This window comes from Lepisma saccharinum, chromosome 2, assembly GCF_977018435.1.
Source record: "Lepisma saccharinum chromosome 2, izLepSacc3.1, whole genome shotgun sequence".
Taxonomy (NCBI): Eukaryota; Metazoa; Arthropoda; class Insecta; order Zygentoma; family Lepismatidae; genus Lepisma; species Lepisma saccharinum.
The window spans coordinates 145,552,906-145,571,910 of NC_139230.1; the positions used below are offsets into that span (position 1 = coordinate 145,552,906).

Here is a 19,005-nt window from a genome sequence, read left to right on the forward strand (position 1 = left end):
AAGAATAGCCCCGGCAAGCTCGTGAAGTGAAGTGCACAGTCATTATTTGTTTTCTTCTCTCGCTTCACCTTCTCTCGTTTCTGTGAGTCATTCTACTACAGCGCTAAACGGGCATTCTTATCTTGGTCAAGCTGTAAGCATTACATATATATTTTGTAGAGTTGTGAAATATACGTAAATACATTACTTGAATAATAATAATAATAATAATACAAAGGAATAGAAAAAAGATACGTCTAAGTGATCCGACAAGAAATACCATCTTAATTGCACACACATACTCACATACTCGTTGACCAAGTGTCGCTTTTTTGCCAATTTTGGCTAATCGCAAAGATGAAGGTATGTTGCAATATGATTAAATTGATGAAGGGACGCTCTCAAAGAACAACCCGGTGGAGGCCCATAGTGGTTCGTATCTCACTTTAAACTGTAGGTCCGTGCCCAGTCCCAATTAGCTTATCTGTGCATAGAAGTACACTTAAAACTAAACCCATTACGGGACTCGAAATCGGGACGCCTGCAGTCGTAGTGCGCTGTGCTAACCACTTCATCGCGGAGGTGGGATCAAGTACGCGTGGCAAACAAACAATTACCACATTTTTACTTTGGTGTGTGCAATTTGTCGCGTTCTTTCTAGCCGTATCCTCACTTCTCACTCCCCACTTCTTGTATCTTACTCTTTCTTTCCCTCTCGCTTTCTGAAGCTGTCAACCGATTCACCACTTCTTCATTCTCCACACGACAAATTTCCTCCGCTGCTGGTTTTTCTGTTAGTAGTTTTTTTTCCATAAAAAACCGTAGTATTCCACGAAGTGCAATTTGGTCCTTACTCATCGTGCCCACTTTAACTTCACGGTAACACTCGCTATACATGCAGTGCGTGCCTTCACTTGATCCCACTAACCTGCCCTCTATGCCTGCCAACAGGTTTTCACTGGTGGCGCCACCTACCCTCGTAAACTTCACCTCTTGGAGCTCAGTGTGCTGATGGTGCAGGACTTGTGGGACAGCCTGGTATGTAAAATATAAATATAAAAAATTGTAATGAAAGAAAGAAAGAGATACTTCTGGAATTCAATGTAGACGTAATTAAAAAGTCGAATTAATTTATTGTGTTGCTGGAGGAAGCAACGCTGAGGTTCGTTTATTTGTATATTTAGAGATTATTTTAATAATAAGCAGGCCGGGATTTATATATTTGAAGACCCGGAGCTTACAACACCAAGACCCCACCCCAATCCCCTCCACAGTTTCACTTATAACTTTTCGCCCCGCTACATGAGGTGGTTAGTTATACGTATTTCTACATTTTTACATCAGATCCAAACTACCAATTTTTTTCTTTATGTGGTACTTTTCAAAGCAGTTTCTTCCCCGGTGAAGGCCCGGAGTTGCAGCCCTGAAGCTCACCCTGAAACCTGATCTCATTTTGACCGTACCCTGCATAATTTTGTGCCTCTCTGCTTCTAATCATAGAAGTATTAAATTGGTCACAGTTTTCTTGTTTCAAGATCTCTAGCAATATAATATTCATTAGTAAAATATACATGTAATGAACACCACAATAGACTTATTTATTGCAACATTCACTTCACATATCTCGAAGTATATGTACTAAGTGAATTTGATTGGGTGGGCACAGGAATTTTTGGGTGGGCCCACCCCTGTCGCCGTCCCTGGGGTCATATGCCTTGTTTGTCCCTCCGTGGAAAACATCTGCGGACGTCCGTGATTAGGGGGGGATTTCCCTCCCTTGCCCCCCCACCGTGTGCAAGCCTATGCTGTGCATAAAGCGGACTTCAAACACCAACTCAATCAATCAATCAGAATGGTTCTGGTTCTGGGCAAGTTGCGGGTGCCAAGAAATCTATATTATTTATTTTTCGTATTTGTGGCGTGCCCAAGATGGGGCTGATAGGGGTCATAAATCCTACACCCATCGCTTAGCCCAGCATTCCTAAAAAAAATCAAATGCAGGAAAACATGACAAGATATAGAGTTTATTACTTAAAAGGAATGCTCACCCCTTACAGTCATATTCTCTCCTTACGATAATCCTAAGCACGTCATTGTTTCGGATGCTCAGGCCTTGTAGTTCCTGTTCTATCAAGTTTCTTACGGTATTATAACAATATTTTTTTATATATTTGTTTTATTTTACTTTGCTTTTCTGCCACTTCTGGAAAATAGCGAAGATAAGTATGAGTGATGAAATTATGAAATTGATGAGGTAACACTCACAAAGAATACCTATGTCCAGGCGCCAGGCCAGGAATCGAACCCGAGACCTCTGGCGTCGTAGCGTGCTGATGAGCAAACCACTCCGCCACGGTATTATAATAAATTGAGGAATGGCAAAGCATCACGGGGAGACTAATTCATTCTCTTCCCTTTTTATAAATTTTCTATACACACGATCCTATCTCTAAAAAAATTTTAAACCAGTTGTAGTTGCAAATATTTGCGTCAGCGCCTATGTTATTTGCACCTATCATGTCATATTAGGACAAGATAATAGCAACAATGAAATATAAGAAAGGGGTAGAAAATTCAAAATATGTGTCTGGGAAAAAATCATTTTACAGGTACGAACCACGTGTATTTAAAAGTACATAAAGTATACATGCTTGAGGACTGCAAATTTCATGACCGTGGCCAAAATGTCATGCAGTACACACAAAGAATCCAACACAGAACAACTCAGGTCCCGGGTTCGAATCCTAGCCTGGGCATGGATATTTGTGAGTGTCTATTCATCAATTTCTTCATATCATCACTCATCCCCATCTTTGCAAATTAGCCAAAAGTGGCACAAAAAAGCGAAGTAAAATAAAGCAAATCAATCAACAGAACAACTCAAAGAATTAGGAGAAGGAAACAAATGTTCTTGTAAGTTACTTCAGTATTGCCACTTGATACACCACAGTTGTGTGAGCCTCATGCTTTCCGTGTGGGACCTTGCACTTGAGGAGTCCAGCAAGATCTCCATGCGGTGAGAGCTTCACGCCTGCGCATATCTCAAAGTCAGTAAGCACTAATCATCAATGGAAATCTAAGATCTGAATTTCTGCTTAGAGAATTCAATTTCAGAGTTCCCTCTCGATCGACCCGAAACACTCAATTGTTCCACACCTCTAACGCTAGGCTCTCCCTTATACAGCGCTCTGTTCCACAGGCTGCCCCAGTTTTATAATAAACTAAGTCGCGCGTCAGGCTAAGTTTGCAGCAGGCAGCGGTGCCAACCTAGCATAATTTAACAGTCCTTGGCACCTAGCACCCTGTGTTTGGCATAACAGCCAAATCTAGTATAATCTGCAACCGCCGATAGATATTTAACTCAAAGGAAAGTGCTCTGAAGAAGTAAAAATAAAAGTAACTGCACATCTCTATTTCAGGAGTGGACATGTTTCCGACAAAAGAGAGTAACCAACCCAGGGATCCCGTCCACCACCGACGCCTTTCATCTCTTCCGCATCTTCCTGCCATAAAATCGAAGAGGAGGGTTGGGGAGGCCCACCCTCAAACGTTTGTCCTTTCCTAGCACCGACACAAGGGTCAGCCATTTGCGGTGCCTGTATTTTCGCGAGGAATGTTTAGTATAAAATTTCATTGACAAATATAGCTCATGTGGCGCCCTTGGCCCTTCTTTGTCGGCAAATTTGGACCATCTTTGTCTTCGGCTTGTGTTCGGTTCGGTTCAGTCCATGGGTTCAGTCGACTCGACATCTTACCATTTCCGAAGCCGTCTCCCGCGGCCAAAAAAGCGTTGTTCCTGTGTATGATTTTAATTCTTCGTGCGTGCGTCTTTCAGTGTATTTTTGAGCGTGTGTTTGAGTGTATCTGTGAGTGTTTTTTTTCCTGCTTTTTAATTTTTTTTATATAAAATATATATTTGGAACAATTTCGAAAAGTGAGTATCTTCTAGTAGCAAAAGAAGTAACTGTGAAACTCCCGAAAATAAAAATAAAGACCGTGGGGATTTAAACCAGAAATGGGAGTCGTATGCTCAGAAATATAGAAAGGAGTGGTAAAGAGGCAGTTTTTATTTTTTCGTTTTGCGAGTACCTTTTTTCCTTTTCTTTTTTTTATTTGAAAAAAATTATTAGTTTACATATAAATGCATTCTATGAGCATTTGAAAGTTGTAAAGAACTAGCACAAAAGTGTGTCTCTAGCAAGGTGTTGTTGGAGGTGGAAATGGGTTAATACGTCCTTCCATATAATGAAAAAAATGCAGCAGTATACGAAATATATTTGTGAATTATACACCGACCCCCCCCCCCCCCGCACCCGGCAGTAATTGAAAGGTAACGACGCTTAACTTTGTCATGTCATCTTCCTTCTCCCCATCTGCTAGAAAAAATATGTAAAGTATTTTTACAAATTTACTGAGCCACATTCCCTAGTTCGACCCCTGGTAAGGTATGGACATGTAATTATGTTTTATCCATCCCATAGTCCTTAGAACATTTCATCAGTTCTTCATTCACCCTCTTTGTCGTACTTACTCCGAGACCCTAAGGCAAAAAAGCGACTTAAAATAAATAGATCTTAGGGTGGTATAAAATATAACATCTGAAAATAGTAATAAAATATATTATTAATAATAATAGTAATAATAATAATACTGCCCTAGCACAATTGGGTGGCATTCTAGCATAATTTCACAGTTCGAACAGCAGTGGCGTCTCGTGGCCTCACATGAATTACAAAAAATAGGTATTTTTTTTCTTCCAGACTACAAAACTGGACTTACTTTTTTGAAAGAATTTAAAATGTAATGACAAATTACATGAATTACAAAAAAAACGGGTATTTATCTTCTTCTAAACTACAAAACTGGACTTATTTTTTTAAAAGAATTTAAAATATAATGACAATTCACATGATTACAAAAGAAACAGGTATTGTTGTGAAACATACCTTTCTACGAACGTTGACTCCTGTTCTTCTGCTCAGCAACTTTTGCTATTACTTTTTCGTTGAAGCCCTCTATGTTTGAAATGTATTCTTTCTCTATTGTAAGCAAGTGCCAAGGCATTTGGTGTGTCTTGGGCCTCCCCGATGGCGCAGTGGTAGCGAGGCCGACTTGTAATCAAGAGGTCCCGGGTTCGATACCCGGTGGAGGCACAAGTGGTTCGGATCCCACTTTAAACTGTAGGTCCAGTCCCGATTAGCCTTACTGTTCATAAAGTGGACTTAAAACAACAATTCAATCAATCATTTGGTGTGTCTTGTCCCATTGCATTTCTTAAGCAGGTTTTAATAAGCTTCAATGTGCTGAAACATCGTTCAGATTCAGCTGTTGCCACTGGAGTTATTAAAACTATGTTTGTCATTTTTACTGTTTCTGAAAAGGTACCCTCTAAATAATTTTAAATAAAAAATGAATGCAATCTACTGATAGAGTTTATGTTTTACAACTCTTCACTACAATAAAGAACACGAAGTTTCCTCTTTAGTTTTCCCTCTAATATGAAGGGATAATAAAAATCTGGGAAGATGCATCTGTTTAAAGATTGTTCTCTTTCATTATGTCCTCGTAGAGCAAGTTCATGTCGACCACAGAATTTTAAGCAATCGATAATTCTATTTAATATATGCCTATCTTTCCGGACAAATTCATTGTGTCTTGTAATTGACAGCCTATGTCCTTCATCAATTTGTGTTCGAACATGAACCCTGCCAAACTCACTCAAACATAGCGAATGAAAGCCACCACAACACTGCAGTACAACACGCGAGATCGAACGCGACGCAAGGGAACTAGCCCCGAATCAGCACTCAAATCTATTGCACTCTCCCCTCCTCTTTCTGCTAGCATGTGACCTTCACTGTAGCGTAGTAGGGTGTAGGCCACCCCTTCCTTTGCGACGTGCCCCGAAAACCGATAATTGACATCAATGCCGCTAGGAGCGCTGTCGTATCCATTCCAGCAGACGATGAATTTACGTGGGTAAAAATCGCCTTTTAAAAGACTGTGTGTTAGTTATGCGTTATGGTGATTAATAATTACGTCAATACGTACGTTTTTCTTTAGGGGCTTAGCCCCGGAAGCCCCAAGGGACGAGACGCCACTGTCGAACAGCAATTTTCGTAGCTGATGGGTTGGCAACGCTGGCAGCAGGTTTTATGTACCAATTCGCGTGAGAACTGAGCTCAGAATCTTCCGTGCCAGTCTTGCCTCAACCGCTGAGCAGCCTACATCGCAGACACTGAGAAAATCCACAGTATTGCCAACCGCACAACACATCAAAACCCGCATGCATGTCAAGAGGAATGTATTTTTGTTTCTTTTTGCCTCCTGAAACATAACATTTTAGAAGTGCTTTCGGCGCATAAATAATTTAAAAAATGTGTCATTACGCGAAATATCTTCGAAACATGAGAGCATGTGCATGGACGTCCGCAGGATTTTTTCCAAGGAGGGCCAAGGAAGGTATTTTTTTTCCAGGGGGGCAAACAAGTCACATTTTCCCTAAAAAAATTGCTTAAATTTGAATTTATGGTGTTAATGCAATAATTAACACATATTATTGTGGCTAAAATGAAATTATATGTGTGAAATACATAATTTTTGGTCGACTTTCATTTTCCAGGGGGGCCACGCCCCCCCTTCCGGACTCCCATGAACATGTGTGTATATTTCGAGCACGCAAAAATAAAAATAAACATAAACAAAGATATAAGTAAACAACGATAGGCTCTCTTGAATTTAATGACAAATTATTGTTTTTGGATTATAAAAAAATACATTTATGAAAAACTTGGTTACTGTAAGACACACGCACTTCAAGTTATACCAGCAAAAAAAAAAGCATGATTTGTTATTGGTGATATATACAATCAGGTGCATTGTCTGCTGCTATTACTGTGGTTTCAATTTATGAATCACTTCACTAAACCAGGATTCAAATCTTGGTCTGTCCATTTCTTGCTAATCATCCTTCCCTTTCTTTGCATGGAACAGTAAATATGCGCCTTCAACAAATACTTCATTGCTGCCAGTGGGTGAAACAAACGAGACTCTCACGGCAGCCTGGGCTCCCCCACCTCCTGCGCTAGCTTGCGGTGACGCATGCGCACGAAGGTTTTTTGTAGTGGACGGGCGAAGTTGAGCGTCGTTGTTTTTTGATTTGATTTGATTTATTTTATTTTAGTTCGCGTTTTGCGCTTGGCTAATTTGCGAAGATTGGGATGAATGATGAAATGATGAAATTGATGAATGGACATTAACAAACAACCAAGCCCGACCGGGATTCGAACCCGGGACCCTTGGCGTCGCAGCGCGATGTGCTAACCACTTTTTTTTTTTTTTTTTTTTAAAGGAAATACCCCCTACACGGAGGTATCCCCCACCATTCACTCTTTTTATCACTTTTACACTTTTCAATTCTTACATTTTCTTTGTTTCTTATCAACTGGACGAACACAAATACCCATGCCTTACCCGGGACTCGAACCCAGAACCCCTGGCGTTGTAGCGCGCTCTGCTAACCACTTCGCCACGGAGGTCGACACCACTCGGCCACAGGGTCGGGCTTGAGCGTCGGTGTGAACGTGGAACAAAACATATAACATTTTCATGCGCACGAAGGATTTTTGTTTTGGGGGAGGGCGGAGTAAGCGTCGTTTTGAGCGTGGAACAAAGAATATAACGTTTCCACTTTACTTATCGAGAAAATATGCCCACTGTTGATGAAATCATGCACATCAAATCACACTTCATATTCTTACATTGTAATAACAAATTAAAACACGTACCTGTGAATGTTGCCTTATCATTCAATGTGGGGTCCAACTGTTCATAAGTAAACTTTCAAGTGAACCACTGCTTCCTACACACGGTTAAGTTGAAGTTGAAAGGTTTGTGATATTATCCTCACGATTTAAGAAAAATCTAGACGTCTATACACACAAGTTCACTGTTTTCACTCTCGTATCTAGACAATTTTATAATTATTATTCGATGAAGATTTTTTTCGGAAAATGTGACCTGACCAGGATTCGAACCTCGGACCTTCGGTATTCCGTGCCGAATTATGTACAATGTCCCGGTATTTTATGATTAAAAATATATAGAGTATAAAACAGATGTATATACAAGTTTACTAATTTTCATACTCGTATCTATAAAATGTTATTATAATCATGTACAATGTCCAGGTATTTTATTATAAAAGAAACATATAGAGAGTATAACACATTATTTACAATTTCACACACGTCTAGGCAGACGGTTTTTCCTTTCAAAAAGATATGTTTCAGTGTTCTGTGCATAGATTCCAGATGCATGTTTGTGTTGATTCCAGCATTTATTCTGTAACAGTAAGCCCAAATCTTGCAGCACTTTGTGTAGTTTTGTTGGAAATAAAATGAAAAAACTTTCGTGGCTTCGTCCTCAGTAAGTTGTTGCACAAAAGTATCTAACATAAGCTGAAATGCAGTTTCATCTGTTTCCTGTAAAAGGGTCCTTAACAAATCGTATGTCTCTTTCTGTTTTTCTGAATCTTTAATTTTTTATAGATTCTTCTGCCAGGCTCTAAGCACATGCCAAGTACAATACAAGCGTTTCTTCGGTTCGCCCAATATGTCTCGCCATGCGTTATAAAAAGTGTCTGCCATATCCGACATAAACACATTGCAGCTTATGTGTCGACTTTTTGTTTCACAGCTTCAAAAAAATCCTCAGGCTTGTGGAATCCATTTTATTTGATATGAAAAAGGCACAAGGGAAGCCTTGCCTTGGGTTGTCAAGAACAAGCAACGTTGTCATTTCGAAGCCATAAGCATTCATTCCATGAGTGCTGTCGGCACATATGACATCTGATCCAAACTTCCTAAGTATTTCTTCTTGTGCCTCTGTCATTATGCAAGAATGAAATCTTTTTCTTGCAGTTGTGGATATTCGAGTAGTTTCTGTTTCAACCCAAGCTTCCACGCTGACTGCATCATTGGAATGCCTAACTGCTTCACTATTCAAAGAAAAATCTCTCTCAATATTATACAAATCATGTTTTGTTGTCAGGTGTTTTCGGTTCAGTTCGTCTTTGCTCACGGAAGACCGCACATTTGCTAAAATGACGTCATATGGCACTTTCATTGCAATTTTCGTGGCAATTTCTTTTCGTTCATCTAAATTTAAATATAAGTGAGCTAACTCATTTTTGTGGCCTACATGTGTTGCACAGTATTTCACAAGTACCTGCCCATCTTCACGTGAAATTATCTTAATCCTCGCAGGACAGTAGGCATCAATTTTTGAGGAACCCTGTATTTTCAACTCTCTTTTTCTACTATCAGGTGGAACTTTCGGAGTGTAGAATCCAGACCGATGACACTGGAAAGTAACTAACCGTGAATTAGAAGCTAATTTTGTTTCTCCTCTGGACTTAACAAACAAAGTATTGTCGCGATCTTCCACTGCTCTCTTCCAGCTGTAGAAGTCAGAAAGCGTAGTAAATTCCTTTGTTCCAGTTTTCAGAGTGATATCATTGGCTTCGGAAATATGATCCCCAAAACTATGGTGATCACGAGAATTAAGGTGGCACACAGGACATTTGAATGTTTTGCTTTCTAACAATGGAAGCTCTTGCAAGTCGTGCTCGGGATGAATATTGGAAAAATGAAACTCTTTTTAAATATTTTATTACACAAATGGCAGATTAACTGAGGTGGTATTCTTGTATTACCTAGACAAAATGATAAGAGAAAACACTCACGCACGCACAGTCAAAGAAAATTCACACATACTAAAGTTCCTTCCTACAGAAGACAGATACAGAGTACAAGCACAAAAAAAACACATTTCCTTTATGAGAAACAACAGAATTCGCGCGCAGGAAAACACGTACGTGAAGCTCTCAATCGAACCTCCCACTCAACAGCTGACGCTAGCGCATGCGCAGACAGAGGAGCCCAGGCTGCCGTGAGAGTCTTGTGTGAAACAATAAGCTTCTCCCTTCCCCTCTCCCTTTCTCGTCAGTTTCTTCAGCCCTGGCGGTGGTTTTGCACGGTGGTATATATATATAAAAAATTAATGTACGCCCCCACCCCTCCCCTCACCGAGTTAAAGCACGTCTGGACCAAATAATAAACATGTTTCTTCTCACGGGGATTCTTTTGTCGTCAAACTACAAACAATCGTTTCCTCTTCCTAAACTCAAACCGCAAATCATTCAACACCCGGGATACAGTTCGTGCGCACATAGACGGCAAATCACTTCACGCCCTGTTTTACTTTGATCTTGTTTCCGTAAGACGGATTATGCATTTTAAACACTCGCTGAACAGGAGACCTCGATTCAGCCATTCTCGCTCCTGTATGGCACGATTAATAATCACAATAAACATAGGGTTAAAATAGTGGGATGTGCAACACTGGTATCACGGATTCCACGCGCTCTGCAACATATTCAGTCTTGCTCGACTCGCACTTGGCCTTCAGCGATTGTTCAGCGCAATACAAACTCCAGTTAGCGAATATGCGGATCCAATTTCGTCTGCACAGTGATTGCAACCGATCAAGTCCACACCTGCTAATGGAGTATTATTTTGTCTGTATTTTACAAATTAAATAACTGTTTTCTTGCAAGTATGCAGTTGTGTCGGAATAGAACCCGTCTCAGTGGAAACTATATTCTGCGCGCACGTTTGGATCTACATATGCGAAAACCTGCTGCTTGGCTTACCCACAAACATCGACATTTTTGCCCCTGAAAGTATTTTCCGATCTTCTCTAAGAACGAATATGTAAATCTTTTGTTTGTTTTCTTGTTTACGTCTTATCATGTTTATATGTATCCTCTTTTGTTATTACCTAAAACCATCTTGACTTGTTCTTGTTGATTTATTAGTTTTCAGTGTAAAATGGCGTTACAAGTGCTGTATCTGAAACTTGGAATAAATAAATAAATAATCTTCTGTTCCTTCTGTCATGCTTAAAATGCCACACTGCACGGTTGCTCGCGAATCAGAGGACGAGAGGTTTTCCACTGTACGCACGCGACCGACGAAGCCTCCTACCTAGCTGCTCACTCTGCGGTCCACATGTGCATATGACAGTGCACTTTCACAAGTACGGCGGGTTGACCAGGACTAGTTGAGATGCTGGTATCTATCCAAGTACTTATTGGGCAAAATATGGATGGATCTTGCCGAGAACTTTTCGAGATAGGCACATTTCACGGAGTGCTGGATTCAAAAAACGTCCCACCTTAACACGATACTTAATAGCGTATTCTTTCGTCTAAAATGAAATAATTGTGTATTTTACATAGCTTTTCTGCATTTAAATTTAGTCGTGACGATGAGGATGAATTATGAACATGACATGCTTTCACGAGGGGCTAACAGAGTAGATTCTTGCAGCATAGACCATAAAAGTAGCCCTCTTAATATTCTCGCGGGGCAAGGGACCTTGAGCCCTCTGAAAATAAAATAATAAAGGTGAAAAAAAATTCAAGACGAATTTTAAAATTTAAAATTGCAACGAGACAAGGCTAGATTTTTTAAAATACGTGTAGCAACGGGACGAAGAACGAGGCATTCCTTCAACATCAAGACTGAGAAGAGAAAGAAACGGGTATTTATACATTGAGACAAGAACCATGACATTGAAACAAGACCCAGTACGAGACAGGCATTATTTATAGCTGGAGACAAGACCGAGAGCGAGGTAGATTTCACCAATGACATGAGACGAGAGACTGACAAGTACAATCTACTCTGCTCGCACGTTTTTATATATATATATATATATATATATATATATATATATATATATATATTATTTTGGTGCCCTGAATTTTGGACTATCTATTCTATTTTGTCCATTTTCCTACACATTCCAATGATAAATTGAAGATTAGAATATTTTTTTTTAAAAAAATCTTCTTGTCCAGTTTCTTGACACCAGCAAACATTGAAAAATCAAAAGAAGATACGACGTAGGCCAGGGAGGTGTATACCCTGTAGGTAACTAGATATATAACACCTGAGACTGCGTCCTGTTCTTTTACATAGGTCACGTTCATAGTAGCCAACGTGTCGCCTGGAGCCTATTCAGGAGCAGAGTAGTTTTCGTTTCACACATTCATTAGCAAATTCTGCCAACTTACTCCCCTTTCCATATTTAGAAATGGTCAGGCGACACAATTATTGTCCAGGGTTCAATAGCCGCATTTGAGCAGGTGTGTTTCGGCATCGGGGAACGCAAAGGAATGGGTTTGTTTGTACTCCTGCTACAGTTGATGCCGGCCTCCGGGGCGGAGTGATTATCACAGCACGCTACGGCGCCAAGGTTCGACTTGTGACTAACTCGGGAGAAGCGATCGCTTAGTTTCATGTCAAAAAGGCATAATGGCATTTTTAAACGTCTGGGTGTGTGGGAGGGGGGCGCCTTGTCCCCTCCGCCTTCCCTCTTTGCTATCATAAAATATTTCTCTAAAACCTGAAATACCTAAGAGAAGGGCCCGACCCTGTGACCGAGTGGTTAGCACATCGCGCTGCGACGCCAAGGGTCCCGGGTTCGAATCCCGGTCGGGCTTGGTTGTTTGTGAATGTCCATTCATCAATTTCATCATTTCATCACTCATCCCCATCTTCGCAAATTAGCCAAGAGGCACAAAACGCGAAGTAAAATAAACTAAATCAATCAATCAATCAATCAATCAATCAATCAATCAATCAACCTAAGAGAAGGGTCATTGATCTGTAATGGCCTGTGAAGTTGAGACCGGTAAAAACAACACTACCTCCTGGTACAATCTAATTTTTTCACACCGAACTTTGTGTTTCATAAAATGAAATGGTTAAAACACTTTCTGTGTTATTTTGGGTGCAAAATAGGAATAGGGGGGAGATTGTGTTAATACATGCCCTATAACAAGGAGAGCAAGATGTATTTGGAAATGCATAACTGTAGTAAATGTCTCGCCAGGGATAAACAAAATATCCTGGGTTTGATAAGAATTTCATTTTTCTGCAAATATCATCTGTCACCGTCACGTCGACGACAGGTTCCTGAGCGCATCAATTAACGCGTACATTATTAACACTTTATATACTCTACATTTCTATATGTGAAACCCCACCACATTCATGCTCCTACACGTCTCTTATAGAAATCTACGTTACAGGCCCAGTTTCGGTAAGCCCTGTGTATAAAGTTGAAGACGATAGTCTTCTGTCGATAACAGTATCATGAGCAATAATTCCATATGTTCGGTTTTCTTTTATAGTAAAGGATGCAGGAGATACACAACAAATTTCGTGGACCCCCTAAGGGGCGCCTAAGGCCGCGTTCGTTCTGTGTTTGCAAGATAAATCTCTTAAACACGCCAAATATATTTTCCATGGTTTAATTCCAGTAGGTCCACTACATTGAAACACCTTGATAAATTTCGTTCAAATGCAATACCAGTTATTTAGCTGCAATGAAAATTACAGGTCAAAATATCTAATTTTAAGCCAGTCACCGTAGTCAAGTATTAGTGACTTGCCTCATGACACCCAAGTACAGCTAAACCCTGTAAATTTTTGCATTCAAAGTTGACACAAAATTTGTGACTACATTTCGTCCCTCACTCCTCCTAAACAACGTATATAACAAACGTTATAAAGTTGTAATCACGTACTTATAGTTAGAATGGTGCCAGAAAATTGCTAATATTCACGTCTCTTGTTCAACAAGGTTGTATTCTAGAGTCTATAGATAAATACGACCAAATTTGAAGCTGTGACAAGATATAGGATATAGGGTTTAGTGGAGTGATTGTGTTCAATTGCAATTTTTCACTAATACTCTAAGGTATCATAAAGTATTAAAATTTCAGCTTGAAAGTTTTAAATTTGTGCCAGTTACTATAGTTAAAATGTTCTTTACCCCCTCCCCCTCCGCCCTGACCTGTCCTTTAATAATTACACATTACAATTTAAACGTTTTATACCCTAATATAACTTAATTTAGAGCGCCTAATGCCTAACATATAGGTTTTATCCGCCATTCGCGATCGATCGATCGATCGATTGGATGACTAAATATTTGGCAGTTAAGGTGGTCACACCATTTGTGACGAAAAAAGCCATTTCTTAGGTATGGAGGGGCATGGAGGCAATTCTACTCTTTCCCTCTAAACCACCCAAGAAAAAGGTAGCCGATAAACAACACTGAAACTTCCGTGATACAGTTATTGAACCTGCCTAAAAATAGATTTATTCATCGTCCTCTCACATGTCCCATCACACTTAAGATAACAGTGAGAATAAACGACTTTAAACAAGTCAAAGGATCATCAATTGACCTAGTTAATTAAATTATCCTGGTCTGTTTGAAAACCAGATGTAGAGGATGAAAGAATGAAAATCATCAAGGACCCAAACGACAGCTGCAGGTAAATGATGGCCACAATTTTCAGCAGGAAATTGCGTGTGTGTGTGAGTGTACAGCTAAACGTACACTCTACACATTGCACCAATATGCTATGAAGGCATATGAAGGATATGGAGGTAGGGCCCCACCCATTCACAATATCGGCCATTTGTGAAAGGAATGTGATCAGCATCACCCTCCGGTCGCCTTTATCTTCTAGGTACCCATTTATTAGAGGTTGATTGAACCCCAGAGACGGCGCTCGAAGGAACATTACTGGGAAAATTCTCACCTGAAATCACCTATCCCAGGAATCGAACTCGGACCTCCGCGTGGCAGTCAGACAGCATACCGACTGAACCAACGTGGCTCTACATGTATACATTCATTATGTATTGGAAAAAAATACTGAATGTGAGTTTAATAATGCTATCAAGAAATTGAAACCTAAAAAAGTAGCAGGTCCAGATGGCATACCGCCTTACGTATTAAATATCTTGGAAAAAACTTTACTGGTCATATTTAATTTAATATTGGAATTACATACCTTTCCAAATATGTGGAAATTAACACGGGTGTGCCCAGTTTTGAAATCTGTAGATAGTAGTAACATGTAAAATTATAGTCCAGTTGCAATCCTAAGTGCTTCACTCAAAGTACTAGAACAAATTCTACATGCTAGAATTTTTAATCATGTAAAAAGTTACATAAATAGTAACCAACATGGATTCTTTCCTCATAGATCCACTGTAACAAATTTAGTAAATTTAATTCAAGATGTTTATAATGCAATTTATAACCGGTGAAGTGTTCACACTATTTACATGGATTTCTCCAAAGCCTTTGATAAATTAAATCACGATGTATTACTATGTAAACTTGCAAACTTTGGTTTTACGAGTGACATGTTATCTCTTATTATTTCGTATCTTCACAATAGGAAACAATATGTGGACTTACAATCAGATTCACATCAATACATTGTAAAATGAAAAGCTGGAAAAAGTGTACTCTGTCAAAGATCTTGGTGTTGTTGTTGATTGAAACTTGTCGTTTGAGGAACATATCTCGAATATTGTTAAGGATACCTAGGTACATGTCGACGGCTAGGATTTCTCATAAGAAGCTCAAAGAGCCTAAATAATTTAAATGTCATTATGCTATTGTATAACAGTATGATAAGATATAAACTCAAATATGCGTCGGTTGTATGGTCCCCTGGGTATACATATTATAAAAATAGAATAGAGCAAATTCAAATTTCTACGGTACTTATACTATCTGTAAAGAAGACTCAGGGATCTGCTTACGAGATGAAATTATCTTATAAGTATTTGTTGAAAGAGTTTTGTTATGTAAGCCTCAGTAAGAGGAGGGAATTTGCACAACAAATATTTCTTTACAAAACAGTAAATGGAATTCTGGATAATAGTAACTTTCTTCATCAGTTTAAATTTAATACTAGAAAATCTAATCTCCGGATGCGACACGTTTTACTCTGTGATATCCCGAGAACAGAAAAATACAAATCATCACATTTATTCAGACTCTGTTCGACATATAATAATAATTCTTGTATCTAAAAACATTCAAAACCAATTTATGAAACAGACTACATATAGCTACATATGTGATATATGTGAATCCATTCTACTGTGCATTATTTTTAATTATTCTGAAATTATTTTACCTTCTATTTTCCTTACTCATCTCTTGTATGTATGGTGACTATGCATGTCATATATACGCTAAAAAAAATGTTCCAGTTCAATACTATGTCAAGGTTATGTTCTGAACAATGAATATATGTGTATATGGATGGACATATGTTCCTTTCCTGCAGTACTTCACTTATTATATTGTGTGTATAAATGCGTTTGTGTGTGTGTATGTATATATGTACTCTACACTGTTATATGTTTATTATTTGATTATAATATATATATATAAGCTTTCCTGTAATTGGAGATTCTTTCTGTTGGAGGCAAACGAATAAATAAATAAATAAATATGTGTGTGTTTTGTTAACAAAAAAAAAAGAAGTGCATTTATCTGTATTGATAAGCGACGACCTGCTCGGTGGAGTGGTGAGCACAGAGCACTACGACGCCAAGGGTACTGGGTTCGGATCCCGGCCTGGGGATGGATGTTCTTCTAGAGGTTTCCTTAATCAGTTTCACCATATCATCTCTCATCCTCATCTTCGAGATTAGCCAAAAGTGGTAAAGAAAGCGAAGTAAAATAAACCCAATGAATGAATGGATCAATCAATATGGATGAGGCTGTTACATGGACACATAATACACTAAAAAGTGCGGAAGGAAGATGCAAATGCGTAGAGCCAGATTATTTTCAAAACATCTCCAGTTGCGTGCGAGAGACTAGCTAGCGAGCCTACCAACAGCGTAGAGCGTGAGCAAGACAGTTAGCGATTGGTGCTGGGCTGACATGACGTCAGTGGACCACTTGTTGATTGCTGGCTTCTGGAGTTATGACTCGCTCCCAATAAGTGGGCATTTGCCTGTAGTGTTATGTCTTTAAATAAATAAATAAATGTTACGGAAATAAGCTCACTCTACTCTACAATGGTGACGGTGGGCGGGAACACTTATTCTTCTGCCAGGATCGTCTGTAGGATGAGAAGCTAGGCAATATAAGCTGGGAAAGAGTGCTCGAAACAATTGGAGGACAAAGAAACATGGAAACACTAGAAAAAGTGAGTGTGCGTACTAAAAGTTAGGGAGAAAAGGGGTGCGGTGCAGAGGCGGAAAAAGGAAGAGGACGAAGTGGAATCTTAAGTGACAAAAGAAAGAACAAACGAGAACTACTATGATAACACCTATACGGAATGTGTGGGAAAGTGCAAGCTATACCATAGAATAGCTATACTGAAAGAGAGGAAAATACGAAGTGATGTACTAAAGTTGATGTAGTGAGCAAAGCTGATGGCTCGCTCATGAGAATGAGAAATAAATCTAAAGAAGACCAGAAAGAAGTACAAGGAACATCGAAATTGTCGACTTAGCTCGGAAAATAATGTCACAATAATCTCCCTACTGTTTCACGGTACATACAAAATGCAGCCGCTCGACAATACACAAAACTCTTAGGTTTATTTTTAATTTTCTCCCTAAATGTATCTACTCTACATTAATGGTAATTTTATGTAACAGGGACCAACTTTGGAGCACTTATTCCAAGCTCTCAAATAGCTTCTGACAGACGGAGTCTTTATAAGGACTATAGTCAACTTATGAGATAACCTTTTCATTTCCACTATTAACGTTAAGAATATTACAGAAGAAAAAACAACAATTCAATTTACGTTTTTGTTATTTTTTTCTATATTCACAGTGTGCATACGCTTGCTTATACGCGGACCCCTTATTCTCAAGAAAAGCCTAACCCAGAAATTTGTCCTCGTGTGTCTTGACGTCTGAAATTTATGATACTGCAAATTTGTAAGTGGCAATATCAAATGGTATAAAACTTCTAATGTTACAGTGACTTTTTAATACATAAAAACATGCTTTCGATCGATAAAAAGTTACACTTAGACAGGAGCGGGGCCAAGGGTGAGCTAGCTGCCGACTCACAAAATGAAGTACACATTTACTTGAAGATTTGGCCAAACCAAATCTTTTGACAGTCATCCTGGACTAGAATGTTTGACACCTCCATTGCACTCATGGCGTGTCCAAGGGAATTAGTGGGGGTTATAACCCCCTTTGGCCCAGTATTCCTAAAAAAAAAGAGCATCAAAGGCAGGAAAAGATGGCAAAATAAAGTCTGAAAACTAAAAAAAAAAGTCTACGTAACTCCTTTCCCCCTTTCAAAAATCCTTGGCACGCCACTGCACGCATAGCACTGTTATGACATTCCTCTCTGATGTTGGTAAATGTAAAGAGTTAAAATAGCTCAAAGGCTTCAGAACGTAGAAAACACTGTGCAAATCTCAAATACGGTATTCATGTATTTAACGATCAGCATTAAGGTTCTGAGACTTTTGAAGCACCCTGTATCTCAATTTCCTCCGCGAGATCACCGCGGACCATGCGTGTTGTGCGCAAACGCGAACCACCGCTGCTGGTGTTTTGTACGAGATCTTCTTCGACGACGAGGGATTCCCCGGCACTTGACCGGTGACGCGGCAACTGAAAAGGACGCTTCCCTTCGGCAGTGTTGCCACATGAAGGAAAATTTCCTGTCTTGCAGGGAAAATCGGACCGAATTTTAAGCGGAAAGAAACACTATGTGAAAGGTTCCCAACTTTCAGAGAGCCGGCCCCCGTAGCGCAGTGGTTAGCACATCGCGCTACGACGCCAGGGGTCCCGGGTCTAAATCCTGGACTGGGCATCAATGTCCATTCATCAATTTAATCATAGCATCACTTATCCCCATCTTCGCAAATTAGCCAAAAGTGGCACAAGAAGCTAAGTAAAATAAAGCCAATCAATCAACCAACTTTCAGAAGGCATCAGACCCAACATTAGAATAGATTGTTTTGTGTGTCTTTACCTAAAAATTTACAATAATCTGAATTAGCAAACATTGGCCTATTAATGATTTTATCGTAACACCACTAACAGTGGCTAAAATATATTTTAAAAACATCAATTTTCAGATAGTATT

At 39.3% G+C, this 19,005-nt stretch overlaps 1 protein-coding gene across 1 annotated transcript in view; it reads left to right on the forward strand.

Moving 5' to 3' along the window:
- Positions 1-963: 963 nt before the first annotated feature.
- LOC145984527 (uncharacterized) overlaps positions 964-19,005 on the forward strand; it is a 217,744-nt gene continuing 199,702 nt past the window's right edge. Inside the window, exon 1 of the mRNA XM_083118182.1 lies at positions 964-1,017. Within this exon, the coding sequence (XP_082974308.1) occupies positions 991-1,017 (27 nt within the window). The 5' untranslated portion in view covers positions 964-990. The remainder of the gene's footprint in view (positions 1,018-19,005) is intronic.